The sequence below is a fragment of the Crinia signifera genome, chromosome 5, assembly GCF_055691185.1.
Source record: "Crinia signifera chromosome 5, ASM5569118v1, whole genome shotgun sequence".
NCBI classification, from domain to species: Eukaryota; Metazoa; Chordata; class Amphibia; order Anura; family Myobatrachidae; genus Crinia; species Crinia signifera.
This window is the reverse complement of record NC_139221.1, coordinates 43,965,799-43,982,935: the sequence shown is the minus strand read 5'-3', so window position 1 is coordinate 43,982,935 and position 17,137 is coordinate 43,965,799. Positions and strand designations below refer to the sequence as shown.

Genomic DNA, 17,137 nt, shown 5'->3' with positions numbered 1-17,137 from the left:
ACCTCACACTATGATGCCCCTTACACATTGACTCAGACCACTATGCCCATTACTCCTCACACCGTGATGCCCATTACACATTACGCCTCACACCGTGATGCCCATTGTACATTATGCCAGAATGCCCAGTACACATTATGACACATGCCATAATGCCCATTACATATTATACCACACATTGTAATGGCTATTACATATGATGTCACATAAGTGTCACTGGGGGACCCACACGCTGTACACCCTTTACCCATTTAATTCTACTCAACTCATCATCGGTCCGGCAGAGCAGCGGTAAAGACCACTGGGAAAATGGCTGCATGGTGACCCATATTCACATTACACAGCATGTAGTGATCCATAATCACATTACACAGCATGCAGTGAGTCACTGTAACTATGGGTCTCTACGCACTGTGTAATGTGATTATGGGTCACTGCCAGTGACCCATAATCACATTACACAGTGCGTAGTGACCCATAGTTACATTACACAGCACAGTGACAAATATTCGCACGTAGTGACCTATAGTCACATTACACAGTACGCAGTGACCCACAGTCACATTACACAGCACTTAGTGACCGATATTCACATTATACAGCGCGCAGTGACCCATATTCACATGACACAGCACATAGTGACCCATATTCTCATTACACAGCACGCAGTGACCCACAGTCACATTACACAGCGCGTAGTGACAGATATTCACATTATACAGTGTGCAGTGACCCATATTCACATCATACAGAGTGCAGTGACCAATATTCGCACATAGTGACCCATATTCACATTACACAGCACAATGACGAATATTCGCACGTAGTGACCTATAGTCACATTACACAGCACAGTGATGAATATTCGCACGTAGTGACCCATATTCACATTACACAGCACAGTGACGAATATTCGCACGTAGTTACCTATAGTCACATTACACAGCACAGTGATGAATATTCGCACGTAGTGACCTATAGTCACATAACACAGCACAGTTATGAATATTCGCACGTAGTGACCTATAGTCACATTACACAGCACAGTGATGAATATTCGCACGTAGTGACCTATAGTCACATTACACAGCACAGTGATGAATATTCGCACGTAGTGACCTATAGTCACATTACACAGCACAGTGATGAATATTCGCACGTAGTGACCTATAGTCACATTACACAGCACAGTGATGAATATTCGCACGTAGTGACTCATATTCACATTACACAGCACAGTGGCGAATATTCGCAGGTAGTGACCCATAGTCACCTTACACAGCACAGTGATGAATATTCGCACGTAGTGACCCATAGTCACATTACACAGCACAGTGAGGAATATTTGCACGTAGTGACCTATAGTCACATTACACAGTGCATAGTGACTAATGTATGTATTATATGTATACACTAGATGTACCATGGGTGATATAGACACAGGGAACATATATTCGCTGAGCTGCGCAGTGCCTTGGCAGCCATCAGCCGCACCACTGGACCCCCGGGTGGTTAACAATATAGGCAGAGACAGCACAGTTATCACACAGGGAACAAATACCCGCCGAGCTGTACAGCGCCTAGGCAGCCATCAGCGGCACCACTGGTCACCGCATCAGCCAGGCAGGTAACAATACAGCAGGGACAGTACAGTTTTCCCAGTTATTCGTGGGCGGTGTTCCCCTTGCTAGGCAGCAAAAGATTGATGCTTAGTGAGTGATCCTGAATCAGGCCCCCTGTTCCCCTCACTACATTCTCACACACAGCCCACTCCCTCACAATAAATGGCACACTCCCCAATCTCTGCATACATTACCTTCAGGTTTCAGCCAGGAGCCATCCTGTGAGCCTGACACAGAACAGTAGGCTACAGGGCTACTGCAGCTGCACTAGTTCACCCGGGCACAGGAAAAGGAAGGGGCGTGGCCTAATCACGGATCCCCCGTGGCCACCCCCGCTTTTGAAACCTCGAGTCCTGCTGACTGCTGAAGGAGCCCAGGCCAGCCCAGCGCAGGTACTGCTAGGTGGCCTGCAGCTGCACTACTTCACTACTACTGCAGCTGCACTACTTCACCCGGGCACAGGAAAAGGCAGGGGCATGGCCCAATCACGGTTAAAGGGGAGGGGGGGGGGAGAGGTCCTGCTGACTGCTGAAGGAGCCCAGCCCAGCGCAGGTACTGCTAGGCGGCCGGGGGAGGGGGCACTGCCACTGTCGGTCATTAGGAAGTGCTGATATTGTGCGGAGGTGCCTGTGCACCCCCGGAACCCCCTGTGCGCACGCCTATGGTGAGGGGGAGAGAAAACCACCTCTCCCCCCCCCCCCTCCCCTTTAACCAGTTATCTCATTTAACCGGCTATATCTTCGGAAGCAGCTGACCCATTTACATGAGACAAGTATCATATTGAAGAACTTTTGAGTGGGCTTTGAATGATTTTGGTCCAGTAAAACTGAAACGTTTGGTTCTAGAGTAATCTGCTCTCAAAGAACATGAACAGCCATGAAATTACATTTCAAAAATAAAAAAATTGGTTTACGCGCAATATCTCTGGAACCAATTGACCGATATGGACCAGCCTGGTAACATTTTGAAGGCCCAGCGATTGGAATTGAATGAGATCAACCACAAGCTTCTGTGATGCCAGGGACGGAACTGGCAGCCGTCGGAACCGGGTGGGGGTACGAATTGAAGGGTCCCATATTATCCTTTGGGAAAAAAACGTTACAGGTTTGCCAGGCGATATCTCCAGTTCCCGGGGGGCTAGAGACACGGGGCTGGGCTCGTTGGAAAGCCCTGGATCTCAGCTACAAAATGAAATGACAGCGGGGGCACGTGCCCGGGTGCCCCCCCTGAATCCGCCACTGGCCAGTGGGTAAGTCCAGGGCTACGCACAGCCTGCACACAGCGGTGAGATCTTTCCACGGTGAGTGAGCTGCAAATGGATCTGCAGCTTTTTGCTGGTCTGCGACATCTTCGCTACCTATTTGCAGGTTTGTTAAGGGTGGGATTACACTGTGGGGGGTGGCGGCTTACTAATCACATGTGCAATCAGGTCTGAATCAGGCCCATGAGGAGCAGGTACAGAAGGGAAAAGTTACTGGTGGAGGGATCTGTGCGCTTCTATGTTGGTGACATTGAAGGGAAAGTAACATTGGCCTTTATTGCTGCCTGAGAGTTGGTATGTTACCCTTGGTGATGGCGCAGCTGTTATGTGAGATATACAGGGATGTGTACACGTGTGTGTGTGTGTGTGTGTGTTTGTGTCATTTCCTCACATGTAACATGAAGGAACTCATTTATTTAAATCCATCTTTATTTTGTTCATTAGTCACCGGCTCTCAGCAATCTGAGAACTTTTGCAGCCACTTTTATTACATTGCAGTGTGTTCTCCTTTTGAATACTATAATGCAGGGGCAGAAGTCTGGGAGGCAATGGAGTCATCTGCCGGCGGGCTCCTGCTCCCAAGGGGGCACCTCTCCTCCCCTGCTAGTTTAAATTAGTTAATTGAAAGCCATCCATATCCCTTCTGTAGTTGAGTTCTGAAATATATAGGTGTTCTCTCACTCTCTCTCTCTCTCTCTCTCTCTCTCTCTATATATATAGAAAGTCTTGAAAAATCACACTCATTGATGTATAAGAAAATGCAGGGTGCCGGTCAAAAAATAAACAATAGATTCTTGCTAAGTAGCAAAGCTGCAAGCAGCAGAGTCACAGAGTAAGTGGGCCAGCAACACCAAATTAAATCATATATGGCTCCTTTAATGTGACATCAGCCAGAAGTATCCAACAAAAACATTCCCCTTGCTTGAATGGGGATAGTAAGTACAACAGTTAACGATACCGTTTCAGTGTCCACAACACCTTTATCCTGGACTGCTCAACTAGTAAATGACACAGCCTGGCTATATATAGGGCGGCACAATCTAGCTCAACCCTAAACAACAGATCAAACACACCTGTAAGAAGTCATGACCACGTACCGCCATTACGAAGAGGCGGTGACAGGCATAGACTGTTACTACAAAAAGAGAACCTTTGGATATACAAATTAAAGACCCTCTCTCCACTGGGTTTGAATGAGGAATTCTCCATGTCCCCATTTATTTAGGCTTTTTTTATACCTATGCCCCCATAGTCTGATTTTAAAGGAGCCATATATGATTTAATTTGGTGTTGCTGGCCCACTTACTCTGTGACTCTGCTGCTTGCAGCTTTGCTACTTAGCAAGAATCTATTGTTTATTTTTTGACCGGCACCCTGCATTTTCTTATACATCAATGAGTGCGATTTTTTCAAGACTTTCTCTGTATCTCCATTTGTTTGGGACTAAAATTGCACCGTGACTTATTATACAAGTATATTCTGATGTACCACTGTATTGTGTCTCAGACTCAGACCAACCGTGCAAAACCAGAAGGCCTTTTTTTCGCGAACGAGTACACACCCGCAGCAGGAAGAAAAGTCCAGAAGACCCTGTAGAAGGGGCGGCCGCAAGCACAAAATGACAAGAAAGCAGGTCTCAGCGAGGCAATCGGAATTAGTTATATTCAATTTATCGAAATATACACCCACCATTGACGAAATGGCAGTCCTATCTAAGGGCCTTACCTTTGTTCAGACCTACCAACAAAAGCCATTTGGGTTTGATTTGTCAATCAGCCCTGTTCCCAGATTTAAACCTAAAAGTGTCTTTGATCCACCCACAGTGAATCCCTCTATCGAAACATTGCAGGAGGAACAAAACTGCTCTGTTTCTGGACTTCCTTGCCAGTGGCAGTTGCAGCCCCACAGCTGCAACTGCCACTGACAAGGAAGTCCAGGAACAGAGAAAATGTGTCCCTCCTGCAACGAGTCATGTTGGAAGGTACAGTATGTTACTGTATGTGACATAATGTGGCGATAAGGCACCGGTAGCTTATCCCCACATTCAAATAGGGGAGCCACACCAACTTTCACCCCAAGGGCGGGATGCTATATAGCAGAAATGCGGTAAAAACCCCGTTTTCGGGGTTTCTACCGCATCTCTATATGCTATATTGTGCCTCCGCAGTGTCAGCGCTGCGGAGTGAATCGCCAGCAAAAGCTGGCGAATCCCTGCAGAAGCCTATGGGCTTCTTACCGCAGCGCTGTTTGAGGGATCCGTCACGGATCCCTCCCAGCGTGCCCTGCGGCCGGCGCCGGGGTCTGCGCATGCGCAGATGGACTCCCGGGTCACAGACCCGGAAGTCCAGCACCGGCACCGCATCGCAAGGGACAGCTCTTACCGCAAGAGCTGTCCCTTGCGTTAATAACGGCATATGTTACAGCATATGCCGTTATTAAAAATGCGATGTCCGGCGAAGGGGGGCCGCGGATGTTATAACATCCCGCCCCCAATATCACAGCCTGGGTGAAAAAGGAGAAAAGGCACCAGCCAATCATTTACCAAATGTCATTTTCAAACACAGTTCATTGGCTGGTGCTTTATCTCCTTTCGGAGTTCTGCCAAAATATCTGACTAAAATATTTTGTGTAACAATAGGCGGTGGGGGGAACCCTGCCTATTTTGTCAGTCCCAGGCCCCACAATGTCTGATGGCTGCCCTGTATGCCATCAATGTCGTCTGCCAAGGCCGATGTCCAGTGTCAAAGTACAAGGCATGTGAAAGCCAAAAAGCCAAAGTTGAGTAAAAAAAGGACCCAAAAAAATAAATTAAGATCATTGGAGTAGAAACGTAAACCAATCGCCCACTGCTCCTCGGCTGGTCGTTGCCTGGTAATATCTGGTCAGAAGGTTCCACTCCTTTGCAGCTCCACAGTGCAGGTATTGCAATGCTGCATGAATCGCCCACTGCTCCTCGGCTGGTGGTAAACACGATCAAGCCAGATAGGGGTCTTATTGGACCTATTGACCTGTGTCGACCTAAGCCATGTCGACCTTCAGTGGTCGACCCAATGCATGTTGACCTAATATGGGTCGATCTCAAGACCGTATACCAGCTAAAATACCAACAGCTACAGGCATTAATACAATCTGGCAGCAGTAGCTGTGCTAGTCAGTGGCGTAACTATAAAATCTGCTCCCCCAAGCCAAAAAAGTTTCCAGCGCCCCCCCCTACCCCCCCCCCCCCCCATAGCATTTTAATGAAACAAACAGGGCTGTTTTTAGACAATATGGCTCCCAGTTTTAACAGTAAAAATGGGCCCAACCAATAGATATTTTAAAAATGAAGAATGCACACGTTTCAAAAAAGTATGTGCGGCTTCGCTTGTAATGTCCATTACACATTATGCCACTTATCGCAATGACCATAACATAATATTTGACACACCGCAATGCCCATTAAACATTATGCCACATACCACAATGCTCATTACACAATATGCCACACACCACAATAACCATTACATATGCCACCCACCGCAATGCCTATTACACAATATGTGACACTCCGTAAGGCCCATTACACATGGGACACAAACTGTAACGCCACTTACACTATACGCCGCACACGTAATGCCCCTGACTCTATGTGCCACACACCATAATGCCACTAGTTTTATATATGTGTGTGTACATATAGAAGGGAAAAATCTGAGTCACTCTAGAGGGCTTGTGAAGAAAAGTCAATTTAATGTAAACATAATAATGATAATAAAGTTGATGACATGAGTCTCAAAGTCGACGTTTCAATATACAGGATATTTTTATCAAGACGACTCATGTATGTAGCATGATAACTCGCACGGCGGCGAGGTAACAAGAATGGCACACGGCGGCGCCTCTGCATATATTTATACTCACATTTGCCCGCTTCTAATCTTAGCCGCGGCCGGGTGTAGCCGCTCCGGCGACACCGGGAGAAGCTGCGCTTGCTACTGACGTCAGTCCTGACTGGGTTGCTAAGCAACAGTCTAGGACGCCGTCCCCGGCCGCAGCTTCGATATGCGCGAGCCATGCACAGCACAGGGAAAAGACAAAAGTTATAATCATACTGGCAACATGGTAATGGAATAAAGTTTGGCAAGTTTTGTGTGTGTATATATATATATACATATACACACAAATACATACACACATATATATGTATATATATATATATATATATACATAGAAGTTCAATCTGCGCAAAGTCAGCTACTATGAATTTAGAGGAGAGATATCCGTCATCAGGTGTATGGTGCTGCTCACTCCAATAAAGGCTTGTCTCAGCCTCAGGGTAAGGTGCATGTAGGAAGAAATAAGAGGAGCGCACAATGAGTAAATCTTGAAACAATTTACTTAAAAAGTGTAATATCTCACATACATAGTAGAAAGAAGCAATCAGCATAAAGATCACCGTGCGGGCACAGCACACTGCACTCTGGAAGCGGGAGAGCGACTCGGGCAGATGGTAACCAGACAGGCAGCGGCGTCAGCGTATTCCACCTGGAGAGCTTAGACGGGACAGCGTACTCAATCCTGTACGTCAGAAGACCCCGCACCAACGCGTTTCGTCATAGGAGACTTCGTCTTATATATCTATCTATCTATATATTTATATATTATATAGATGTTATATGCATATCTATAATGTGTGTATATATATATATATATATATATATATATACATATACATATATATAAATATATATATATATATATATATATATATATATATATACACACACTGTAGATATGCATATAACATCTCCATAATTACAGCAAGCGTTTCTGCTATTTGGTATTATTCGGAGAGGCTAAGGGAGGGAAGGGCGGGGGACAGGCTGTAAAACTATTAACTTACACTGTCCAAGTCACGTCACTGCAGTGTACGGTACGCACGCCCCAAACCTAACCCTCAGGACAGCTGCTGTGCTGCCTGCCGGGGAGTTGGGGACCAGGGAGGAGGACAGACGGTGCCATGAGACATGGGAGGAGCTGCGTGCGGCGCATCAGCCCACCCGCGGCCATCTTGTTTTCTGGCAAAATGCCAGTTTGCCGTAGCTGACAGGTGCCCGCAGCCCACCAGCTGACCGGCGCCCACCACAGCGCTGCTCCTCCAAGCCACCGCGGGGGCTGCCTCACGGTGGCTAAGCACCTGGTGCTAGTGTATTATTCTCCATCACCAGACAATTGATGAACAGTGGCATATTGGTATATTGGTATATTTGTATTCAATAAACATAAAAATTGAGAAAAAATACAAATATTGTCCAGGATCATCAAATGTACAATTTAAAAGAAAAGAAGATTACAAATGCAAAGGTCTCATATATGCATGTAAGACAGAGGGCGGTATCACTCCCACCATCATGATTTTTGGATTAATCCTATTAAAAGGGCAGTCGTGAGGGCTCTTCCATTTGAGGAACCAGATAGGGGCACCAACCCAATGGAGATGTCGTGTGGCTACTGGGACCGATTTGGTGGCTGCTACTTCCCCTTGAGTCCATGGCCAAATTACAACCATCTTGGCTGGGCCTGCCATCACAAAAATGTCTGGTCCAGGCTTGCTGTGCCTAACCTATAAGCAGCTGTGTGCACACTGCAGTTGCAGTATTTCCTGTGGGGGCAATTAATCAATTTGTGTTATTATTTCCTATGGGACCCAATGTGTATAATTTTGTTTTGCTGTGGGAGCCCATCTGTGTTTGTTTATGTCTTGACTCTTCTTTATCTCTTGTTTCTCTTTGTTTCATTAAAAACTAGGATATCATAATAATAATAATAATAATAATAATAATAATAATAATAATAATAATAATAATAATAAAAAACCCTAAGCATTCCCAACCTTGGTCCTCAAGGCACAAGAACAGTCCAGGGTTTAGTAATGTCCACCTTTGAGCACAGGTGACTTAATAAGTACCATCTGTGCTGAAGCCTGGATATCACTAGAACCTGCACTGTTGAGGAAACTTGAGGACCGAGGTTGGGAACGCCTGACATAACCTCTCAGTGTACCTAAATGTGTTTGAATGAGTTCTGGGTTTTGCCGGATATTCTATGATAGTATAGTCTTTCCTGTATTATACAAATAAAACATGCTGTGAATGCATACCTCCCAACATGACCCTCTCCGGGAGGGACACAATGCTCTACTCCTGGACTTGAACAGGTAAATTGCTAAGAAAGGTATATCACCACAGGTGCTGGCAATCATACATTAAGAGGAAAGTCCAGGAGCAGAGCATTGTGTCCCTCCCGGAGAGGGTCATGTTGGGAGGTATGTGAATGCCTCACATCCATTAGAGTAAATCAGATTATGGAACTCACCCAATCCTTTTCCATCATGACCTATTTCAATATGGGAGATTCTTTCTATGTCCTTTGTGGTGACCTTAAATATATCAACCTGAAAAAAAAAAGATCCATTGAAATAAGATGTGCAGCAACTACAACACATAACAGTTCATTTTATATTGTCTCATATTAATAATAATAATAATAATAATAATAATATTATCTTTTATTTATCAGGACCCACCTGGTATATGCAGTGCTTATAGCATACCTCCAAACTGTCCCACTTTTCTGGTACAGTCCCGCTCTTGTCGACCTTTTGACTGTTCATCTTCTCATTGTCGACCTAATGCTTGCATCAAGCTTTTGACCCTGTTGACCTTAGCCATGTCAACCTTCAGTAGTCGACCCAATGCATGTCGGCCTTAATTTGGTTGACCCAATGACCCATACCCAAGTGAACATGAGTGTTGAACAAGACTTCCTGACTTAATGTCAAGAGTGTAAGCTCATCGGAGCGGGGACTCTTTCTTCTGGTTGTCATAGGCCTCATCTTCTCACAGTTCACTTACTGCTCTCGCCTACTCAGAGACCATCTTTGCCCACATACTTTCCAGCTGGTAAATGCTCATCTCTACCTATGGCTGCCAGCCCCTAGTAGTATGCTGATTACTTCCTGACTGTCAGGAATCATGGTAAACATGGCACTGTCCAGCGAGGCAGTTACACTAATACCGTGGGGGGCACGTTACACTAATCCGTGTCCGTGTCAGGTGGCGAATGATGGCAGAGCAGGTAAAAATGTACCTGCCATGCATGCAGTGATGAGTGACTGGCGGGTATGTGCATAGGGAATCGGTACATCTGTCAGAATGAACTTAGGTCTACAGTCATTAGGTCGACCCCACTAGGTCGACTGGCAGGAAGGTCGACCTGATTTAAGATCGACATGGGCCAAGGTCGACATGACTTAAGGTCGAATTTGCATAAAGGTCGACATGAGGAAGGTCGACTGGTCATAAGGTCGACATGGGTTTTTCACTGTTTTTTGCTCCGAATGTCGACACAGTCGACATGGACACAGTTGGCAATGAGAATCGGACCCTCGCATCGCTCGCTTCGCTCGCAATGCTTCGGGCACGGTGGCTCGCCACAGCTTTAATAACCTCCTCCACGCCCTAGTGGATGGTAGGGCATGAAATACCGCCTGTCGGCACATGTCGGCTCAAAAAACAGTGAAAACCCCCATGTCGACCTTATGACCAGTCGACCTTCCTCATGTCGACCTTTATGCAAATTCGACCTTAAGTCATGTCGACCTTGGCCCATGTCAACCTTCCTGCCAGTCGACCTAGTGGGGTCGACCTAATGACTGTAGACCTAAGTTCATTCTAATAGATGACCGCTTCCCGTGCATAGTCGTTCCTCACTTTTTGCATGCTCCATACACACTGTGCAATTTTTTGCCCAATATCGTTCAGAAAGGCCAAAATGAACAATATTGGTCATAAGAATTGTACAGTGTGTATGCACCTTTACACCAGCCATGTGCACACAGGCGCCAACCACTCCAAGAACCCCCTGATTGATATGACATGAGAGCTGACAGTACATAATCAGTATAGCTACTGTATTGTTTGACGCTAGGCCGTATATTTCCATTTGGCATGATGCCGGAAAGAAGATTCCTAATGGAATGTAAGTATGGATGTAATTTAATTTATATTTGTTCTGCATGCAATTACATTTCATTTGGAACATGCACCTTTCACATTTATTAATAACAATCTCAAGACACTAATTTCTTTTGTGTATGTAAAATGTCATTACATTATATAGAGTATATATCTGGTATGCAGCTTGAAAGGAAAATCCAATTTAATATTTAAAAATGAAAGAAAGACTAACGTTTGTGTTATCATCAGGATCTTATTGTTATATTGTGTAAATACAGGGTACAATGAGTTTAGGCTGCAAATGCCTCCAACTCTTCATGATATAGAAAAAAATCTTGTGAACTTATTAGAGGACAATGATTACAGTTAAATACAACGAACGTTACAATTATTCAAGAATCATGAAACATAATTCCCGCAAACCACTTTATTTTACTTTATCAGTGAGAACAGAACAAGTGGCAATGTCAGCGTTTGTCCTAACACAATCACATTGATTCTATCTTCACACGCCTAATGTATGCTAACAGAAATAATGGTGGAGAGGGATTAAGTGCTTTTAATGGGCAAATAAAAATAATTATACACTTTACTAACTGGGAGCCACAATGCAAAATATTCAGAATGAGAGAGAAAGTAACAAAATACTAATTATTTCACTGCATGTGCGATTTCTTTATTAAACTACATGTATTTGTTATAGGCTCTTGGTATAATAGGAGCTAATTAGAGAAAATTAAGTCTGGGATTGCAGTCTAAGGTGCCCATACACTGCCTGCGACGTCTCGCAGCAGTGTACGGACACCCGATGGACTGCAAGCCGCCGGGACCTTCCGGTGGCAGGGATACATGCGATCCGTTGGTTGCCCACAGCAACATCACATGTGAAGTAGAATTCACATCTTAGTAAATCCCTCCCCCCCCCAGGTGTGTTTTGTTTTCTATTCAAACCCGATTCGATCGGGATTGAATCAGGATCGAATCACACGGTGCCGTGTACATATTTGATTAAAGGCCCATACACACTGGGTGGCTTTGAGCTGAAAGTCGCTCAAAACACCCAGTTTGAGCGGCTTTCAGCTCAAAGCCGGCCAGTGTGTATGCCCCAGCGATGAGCGGTGAGCGCTGCTGCGCGCTCCCGCATCATCGCCGGGAAAGCCGCTCATCTGCTGGTTAAACCGGCAGATGAGCGGCTTTCAGGACGGCTTTGCATAGCGCTGCGCTATGCAACGCCGTCCTCCCCCCTCCGTCGTTGTGTATGCACTGAGCGGCTTTCCCCGCAGCGATGATTGGCATCATCGCTGTCCATACACGCTGGGCATAGTTGCCCAGTGTGTATGGACCTTTAGACTATTATTACAGATCTGTACTTTATAGTCTTGCCTGCACAGTCTATATTTCTATTTGATCTCAAAGCCGCTGGGCCGCGCATTGGGATTAAATCAGGATAGAATGCGGCTAAAAACCATCGGATTTTGATTTGATTTCGCTTATATAAGCAAAATCAAACAGAAAAATAGACCAAATGGAACCGTGTGTACACCACATAACTGGTATGTACATCAGCTGAGGCTTTGTAAGAAATCACTGTCTTGTACCACATAGTTATGGTGAATTAATAGCTGCCTGGATATATCTTCTGCTATTTTCTATAAAAGTTGTTCCAAATTGTCAGGGAATATCTTATTTTAAATAAGAATTTCCGCTAGAGACTTCTCTCCTTTTGAATGTTTAACTTTGCCCCTGGCAGCATGTGGACAACGCCTCTGCTTCCCTACATCTCAGGTGTATCGTGTACTGAGAATTGTGCCGCTAATTGTTAACACACCTTGAAAAAGTTGAACCCTCCATAACACAATAGTAGTATAGGTGTCATGGACTGTGCACCGTCTCCTGTATAGCTTTGAATCTCGTAATATAGCTGTCATGGACTGTGCATCGTCTCCTGTATAGCTTTGACTCTAGTAGTATAGGTGTCATGGACTGTGCATCGTCTCCTGTATAGCTTTGACTCTAGTAGTATAGGTGTCATGGACTGTGCATCGTCTCCTGTATAGCTTTGAATCCTCGTAATATAGGTGTCATGGACTGTGCATCGTCTCCTGTATAGCTTTGCATCTAGTAGAATAGTTGTCATGGACTGTGCATCATCTCCTGTCTAGCTTTGATTCTAGTAATATAGTTGTCATGGACTGTGCATCATCTCCTGTCTAGCTTTGACTCTAGTAGTATAGGTGTCATGTACTGTGCATCGTCTCCTGTATAGCTTTGAATCTCGTAATATAGGTGTCATGGACTGTGCATCGTCTCCTGTATAGCTTTGAATCTCGTAATATAGGTGTCATGGACTGTGCATTGTCTCCTGTATAGCTTTGCATCTAGTAGAATAGGTGTCATGGACTGTGCATCGTCTCCTGTATAGCTTTGACTCTAGTAATATAGGTGTCATGGACTGTGCATCGTCTCCTGTATAGCTTTGAATCTCGTAATATAGGTGTCATGGACTGTGCATTGTCTCCTGTATAGCTTTGACTCTAGTAGTATAGGTGTCATGGACTGTGTATCGTCTCCTGTATAGCTTTGAATCTCGTAATATAGGTGTCATGAACTGTGCATCGTCTCCTGTATAGCTTTGCATCGAGTAGAATAGGTGTCATGGACTGTGCATTGTCTCCTGTATAGCTTTGCATCTAGTAGAATAGGTGTCATGGACTGTGCATTCTCTCCTGTATAGCTTTGCATCTAGTAGAATAGGTGTCATGGACTGTGCATTCTCTCCTGTATAGCTTTGCATCTAGTAGAATAGGTGTCATGGACTGTGCATCGTCTCCTGTATAGCTTTGAATCTCGTAATATAAGTGTCATGGACTGTGCATTGTCTCCTGTATAGCTTTGAATCTCGTAATATAAGTGTCATGGACTGTAAATCCTCTTGTGTCTAGCTGCCCACGGTGACGGCTCCCTTGTCTTATCTGACAACCCCCACAGTCCTTTCTTCCCTCTCCATGCTGGTTTTCCTATGGCTCTCTGCGCTGGAAGACCTCTGAATAGTATCTGTTAATGAAATGGTCTTACCTTCCCCCTCTCAAATGGAGTTTTATCTTCCAGAGGCTTGTTGAGCTGGATGGGTCCAAATGAGTTTCCATTATCACTGAACAGTGTCGTATAAACATTGGCATCTGTGCCTGCTCCTGTAACATCGCCTGTGTACACCATAATCTCCCAATATTGCAAACTTTCCTCCATACTTCCCATGTCATTGGAGGTGGCCGGCTGGTCGTGGAGAACTTGGGAAATAAGAACCTGTTTTCTTGTCTCTGGTTTATTGGCATCAACTGAAAAATCCCTAAAGGGATCCAAAAGCCATTATACAGACATATAAAACTGTATAAAACACTTCTACTATACTATATACAATGACTACAGTAATCTAATAGCAAAAATATTTATTTAAGATACATTTATAATAAACCAATACTTTTTTTTCATAAAGGATTGCACATTTGTCAGGAAAGGAAACACGCTTATACAAGAGGATTATTAGACAGACGAATTGTCCAACAATCTCCATAAATGTATACTGAGCAAATAGATACAGTAGATCAGTGGTGGCCAAACCGGTCCACAAAATCTACCAACGGCCCACGTTTTCCAAATCACTTAGCTGGTGCACAGCTGTTGTCATTACTAACTGTCACATTTCCCAGGTCACCTAGCTGGTGCACAGCTGTTGTCATTAGTAGTAGTAGTACGTTTATTTATAAGGAGCCACAAAGTGTCCGCAGCGCCGTACATAGCAAACAAAAAAAAAATTACAAGGTAACGTACAGAGTGTGTTGAAAAATACAGTATAAATAGGGGTATAGCTGGTAGAACTAAAATCAGCATCAGTTCAGAAGTAGGTGTCAAAATTGTCGAGGAGACTGAAGATGAAGTAGAGGAAGGGAAGAACAGGACAGGAGCACAGGTGAGGTAAAGAGGTAGGGGTGAGTACGTGAGGAAGGAGGACCCTACTCATAAGAGTTAACATACTAAAAATAGGTGGGTGAACGAACGAAAAACAATAGGATAAGAAGGAACGGATGGGAACGTAGGCAGGATAGGAGGATCAAAAGAGGTTAGGAGGAGGGATAGGCTAGTCGAAAAAAGTGGGTTTTGAGGGAGCGCTTGAAGGAGGTAAGGGAATCAGAAAGCCTGATGGGTGGTGGGAGGTTGTTCCAGTGCAGGGGGGCAGCGCGAGAGAAGTCTTGGACACGGGAGTGGGAGGAGGTGATTAGGTGAGAGGTCAGTCGACGGTCAGCGATGGAGCGAAGAGGACGGGAGGGAGTGTGGATAGAGATCAGTGAAGAGAGGTAAGGAGCGGTGGAGGAGGAGAGAGCCTTATAGGTGGTGGTGAGGAGTTTAAAGAGAACTTGGAAAGGAATGGGGAGCCAGTGAAGAGATAGACAGAGGGGGGAGGCTGAGGTAGAGCGCCGGGTGAGGAAGATGAGCCAAGCAGCAGCGTTAAGAATGGATTGGAGAGGTGCGAGGCAAGTGAAAGGTATCCCAGAGAGAAGGATGTTGCAGTAGTCAAGGCGGGAGATGACAAGAGAGTGAATGAGAATTTTGGTCGCGTCAGTGGAGAGGAATGGTCTGATGCGTGAGATGTTGCGTAGGTGAAAGCAGCAAGACTGTGAGAGAGCACGAATGTGGGGGGTGAAAGAGAGGGAGGAGTCAATGATGACACCGAGGCAGCGCATTTGGTTGGTGGAGGTGATCTCTGTTTCACCAATGCTGATGGAGATAGTGGGAGAAGAGGGGATGTTCGGGGGATGGAAGATTAGAAGTTCAGTTTTAGCCATGTTTAGTTTCAGGAAGCGTTGGGTCATCCAGGCTGAGATGGTAGTGAGGCATTCGGAGACCTTGGACAGGAGTGATGGGGATAGGTCGGGGGAGGAGAGATAGATTAGGGTATCATCAGCATAAAGGTGGTAATGAAAACCATAGGAGCTGATGAGGGTGCCCAGAGAGGTGATGTAGAGGGAGAAGAGGAGAGGGCCAAGGACTGACCCTTGGGGAACACCGACTGGCTGCGGGGTAGTAGGAGAGGAGGAGCTCGGAGTGGAGACGGAGAAGGAGCGATCGGAGAGGTATGAGGTGAACCAGGAGAAGACCGTGCCAGTGATGCCAAAGTAGCGGAGGGTGTTGAGCAGGAGAGGGTGGTCAACAGTGTCAAAGGCAGCCGACAGATCAAGCTGGATGAGGATAGAGAAGAGACCTTTGGATTTCGCCGATAGTAGATCGTTAGTGACTTTGGTCAGGGCAGTTTCAGTGGAATGTAAAGGGCGGAACCCGGATTGGAGGGGGTCTAGACAGTCATTACTAACTGTCACATTTCCCAGGTCACCTAGCTGGTGCACAGCTGTAGTCATTACTAACTGTCAAATTTCCCAGGTCACCTAGCTGGTGCACAGCTGTAGTCATTACTAACTGTCACAATTCCAAGATCACCTAGCTGGTGCACAGCTGTAGTCATTACTAACTGTCACATTTCCCTGGTCACCTAGCTGGTGCACAGCTGTAGTCATTACTAACTGTCACATTTTCAAACATGCTGCATTCATTCCTACTACTGATCCACAGTTGCCTGAGACACATGAACTGTTGTTAGATCTTGAAGACAGGTTTGGCCTCCCCTGCTGTAGATCATAGAATCTCAAACTCGTTCCTCAGGACCCCAAACTGCAGATCTTACAGAATCTTAATTATCTCCACCTGTCAGGGGCATCGTGGCACTTGATGTGGGTGAAAATTCATCTAAAAATGGGTTCTATTTTTGAGAGAGAGGGCATGGGTTTGCAGGAAAGGGGTGCAGCCGAATGTCTCAACCCTCATACCTCCCAACTTTGGCACCCAGGGAGGTGGGACAGTGTGAGTGCCATAGGCCTAGTGAAAAGGGGAGTGGCCTGTACACGCCCCATTTTCGCCACTATGCCCGCAGCCCCTCTGACTACAAGAATAGATGCTGTGCGCATTCACTGGGGGGGGGGGACTCCCAACTCCCAAAAAAGATGGGGCGTTCGTGCAATAAGCCACTGAGCAGGTCGCAGAGACACGGGCTGCTCCCTGGGACTATCTATCTGCAGTGCCAGGTTCTACACAGTGAAAGGAACCGAATGCTGCATGTAATATTACAGTGAAGCACTTGGCTCCTGTCAATGAAGAGGAGCCTGCAATTTGGTGCCACCCATCGGAGGATGACATCCAGGAACGGACTG

At 45.6% G+C, this 17,137-nt stretch overlaps 1 protein-coding gene across 1 annotated transcript in view; it reads right to left on the bottom strand.

Annotated features, from left to right (window-relative positions):
- LOC146005691 (lipoxygenase homology domain-containing protein 1-like) overlaps nucleotides 1-17,137 on the bottom strand; it is a 190,799-nt gene that overhangs the window by 27,776 nt on the left and 145,886 nt on the right. The window contains exons 28-29 of the mRNA XM_083145116.1: nucleotides 13,956-14,226; nucleotides 9,238-9,316 (exon numbers count right to left, since the gene is read on the bottom strand). Coding sequence (XP_083001242.1) covers nucleotides 9,238-9,316; nucleotides 13,956-14,226 — 350 coding nt within the window. The remainder of the gene's footprint in view (nucleotides 1-9,237; nucleotides 9,317-13,955; nucleotides 14,227-17,137) is intronic.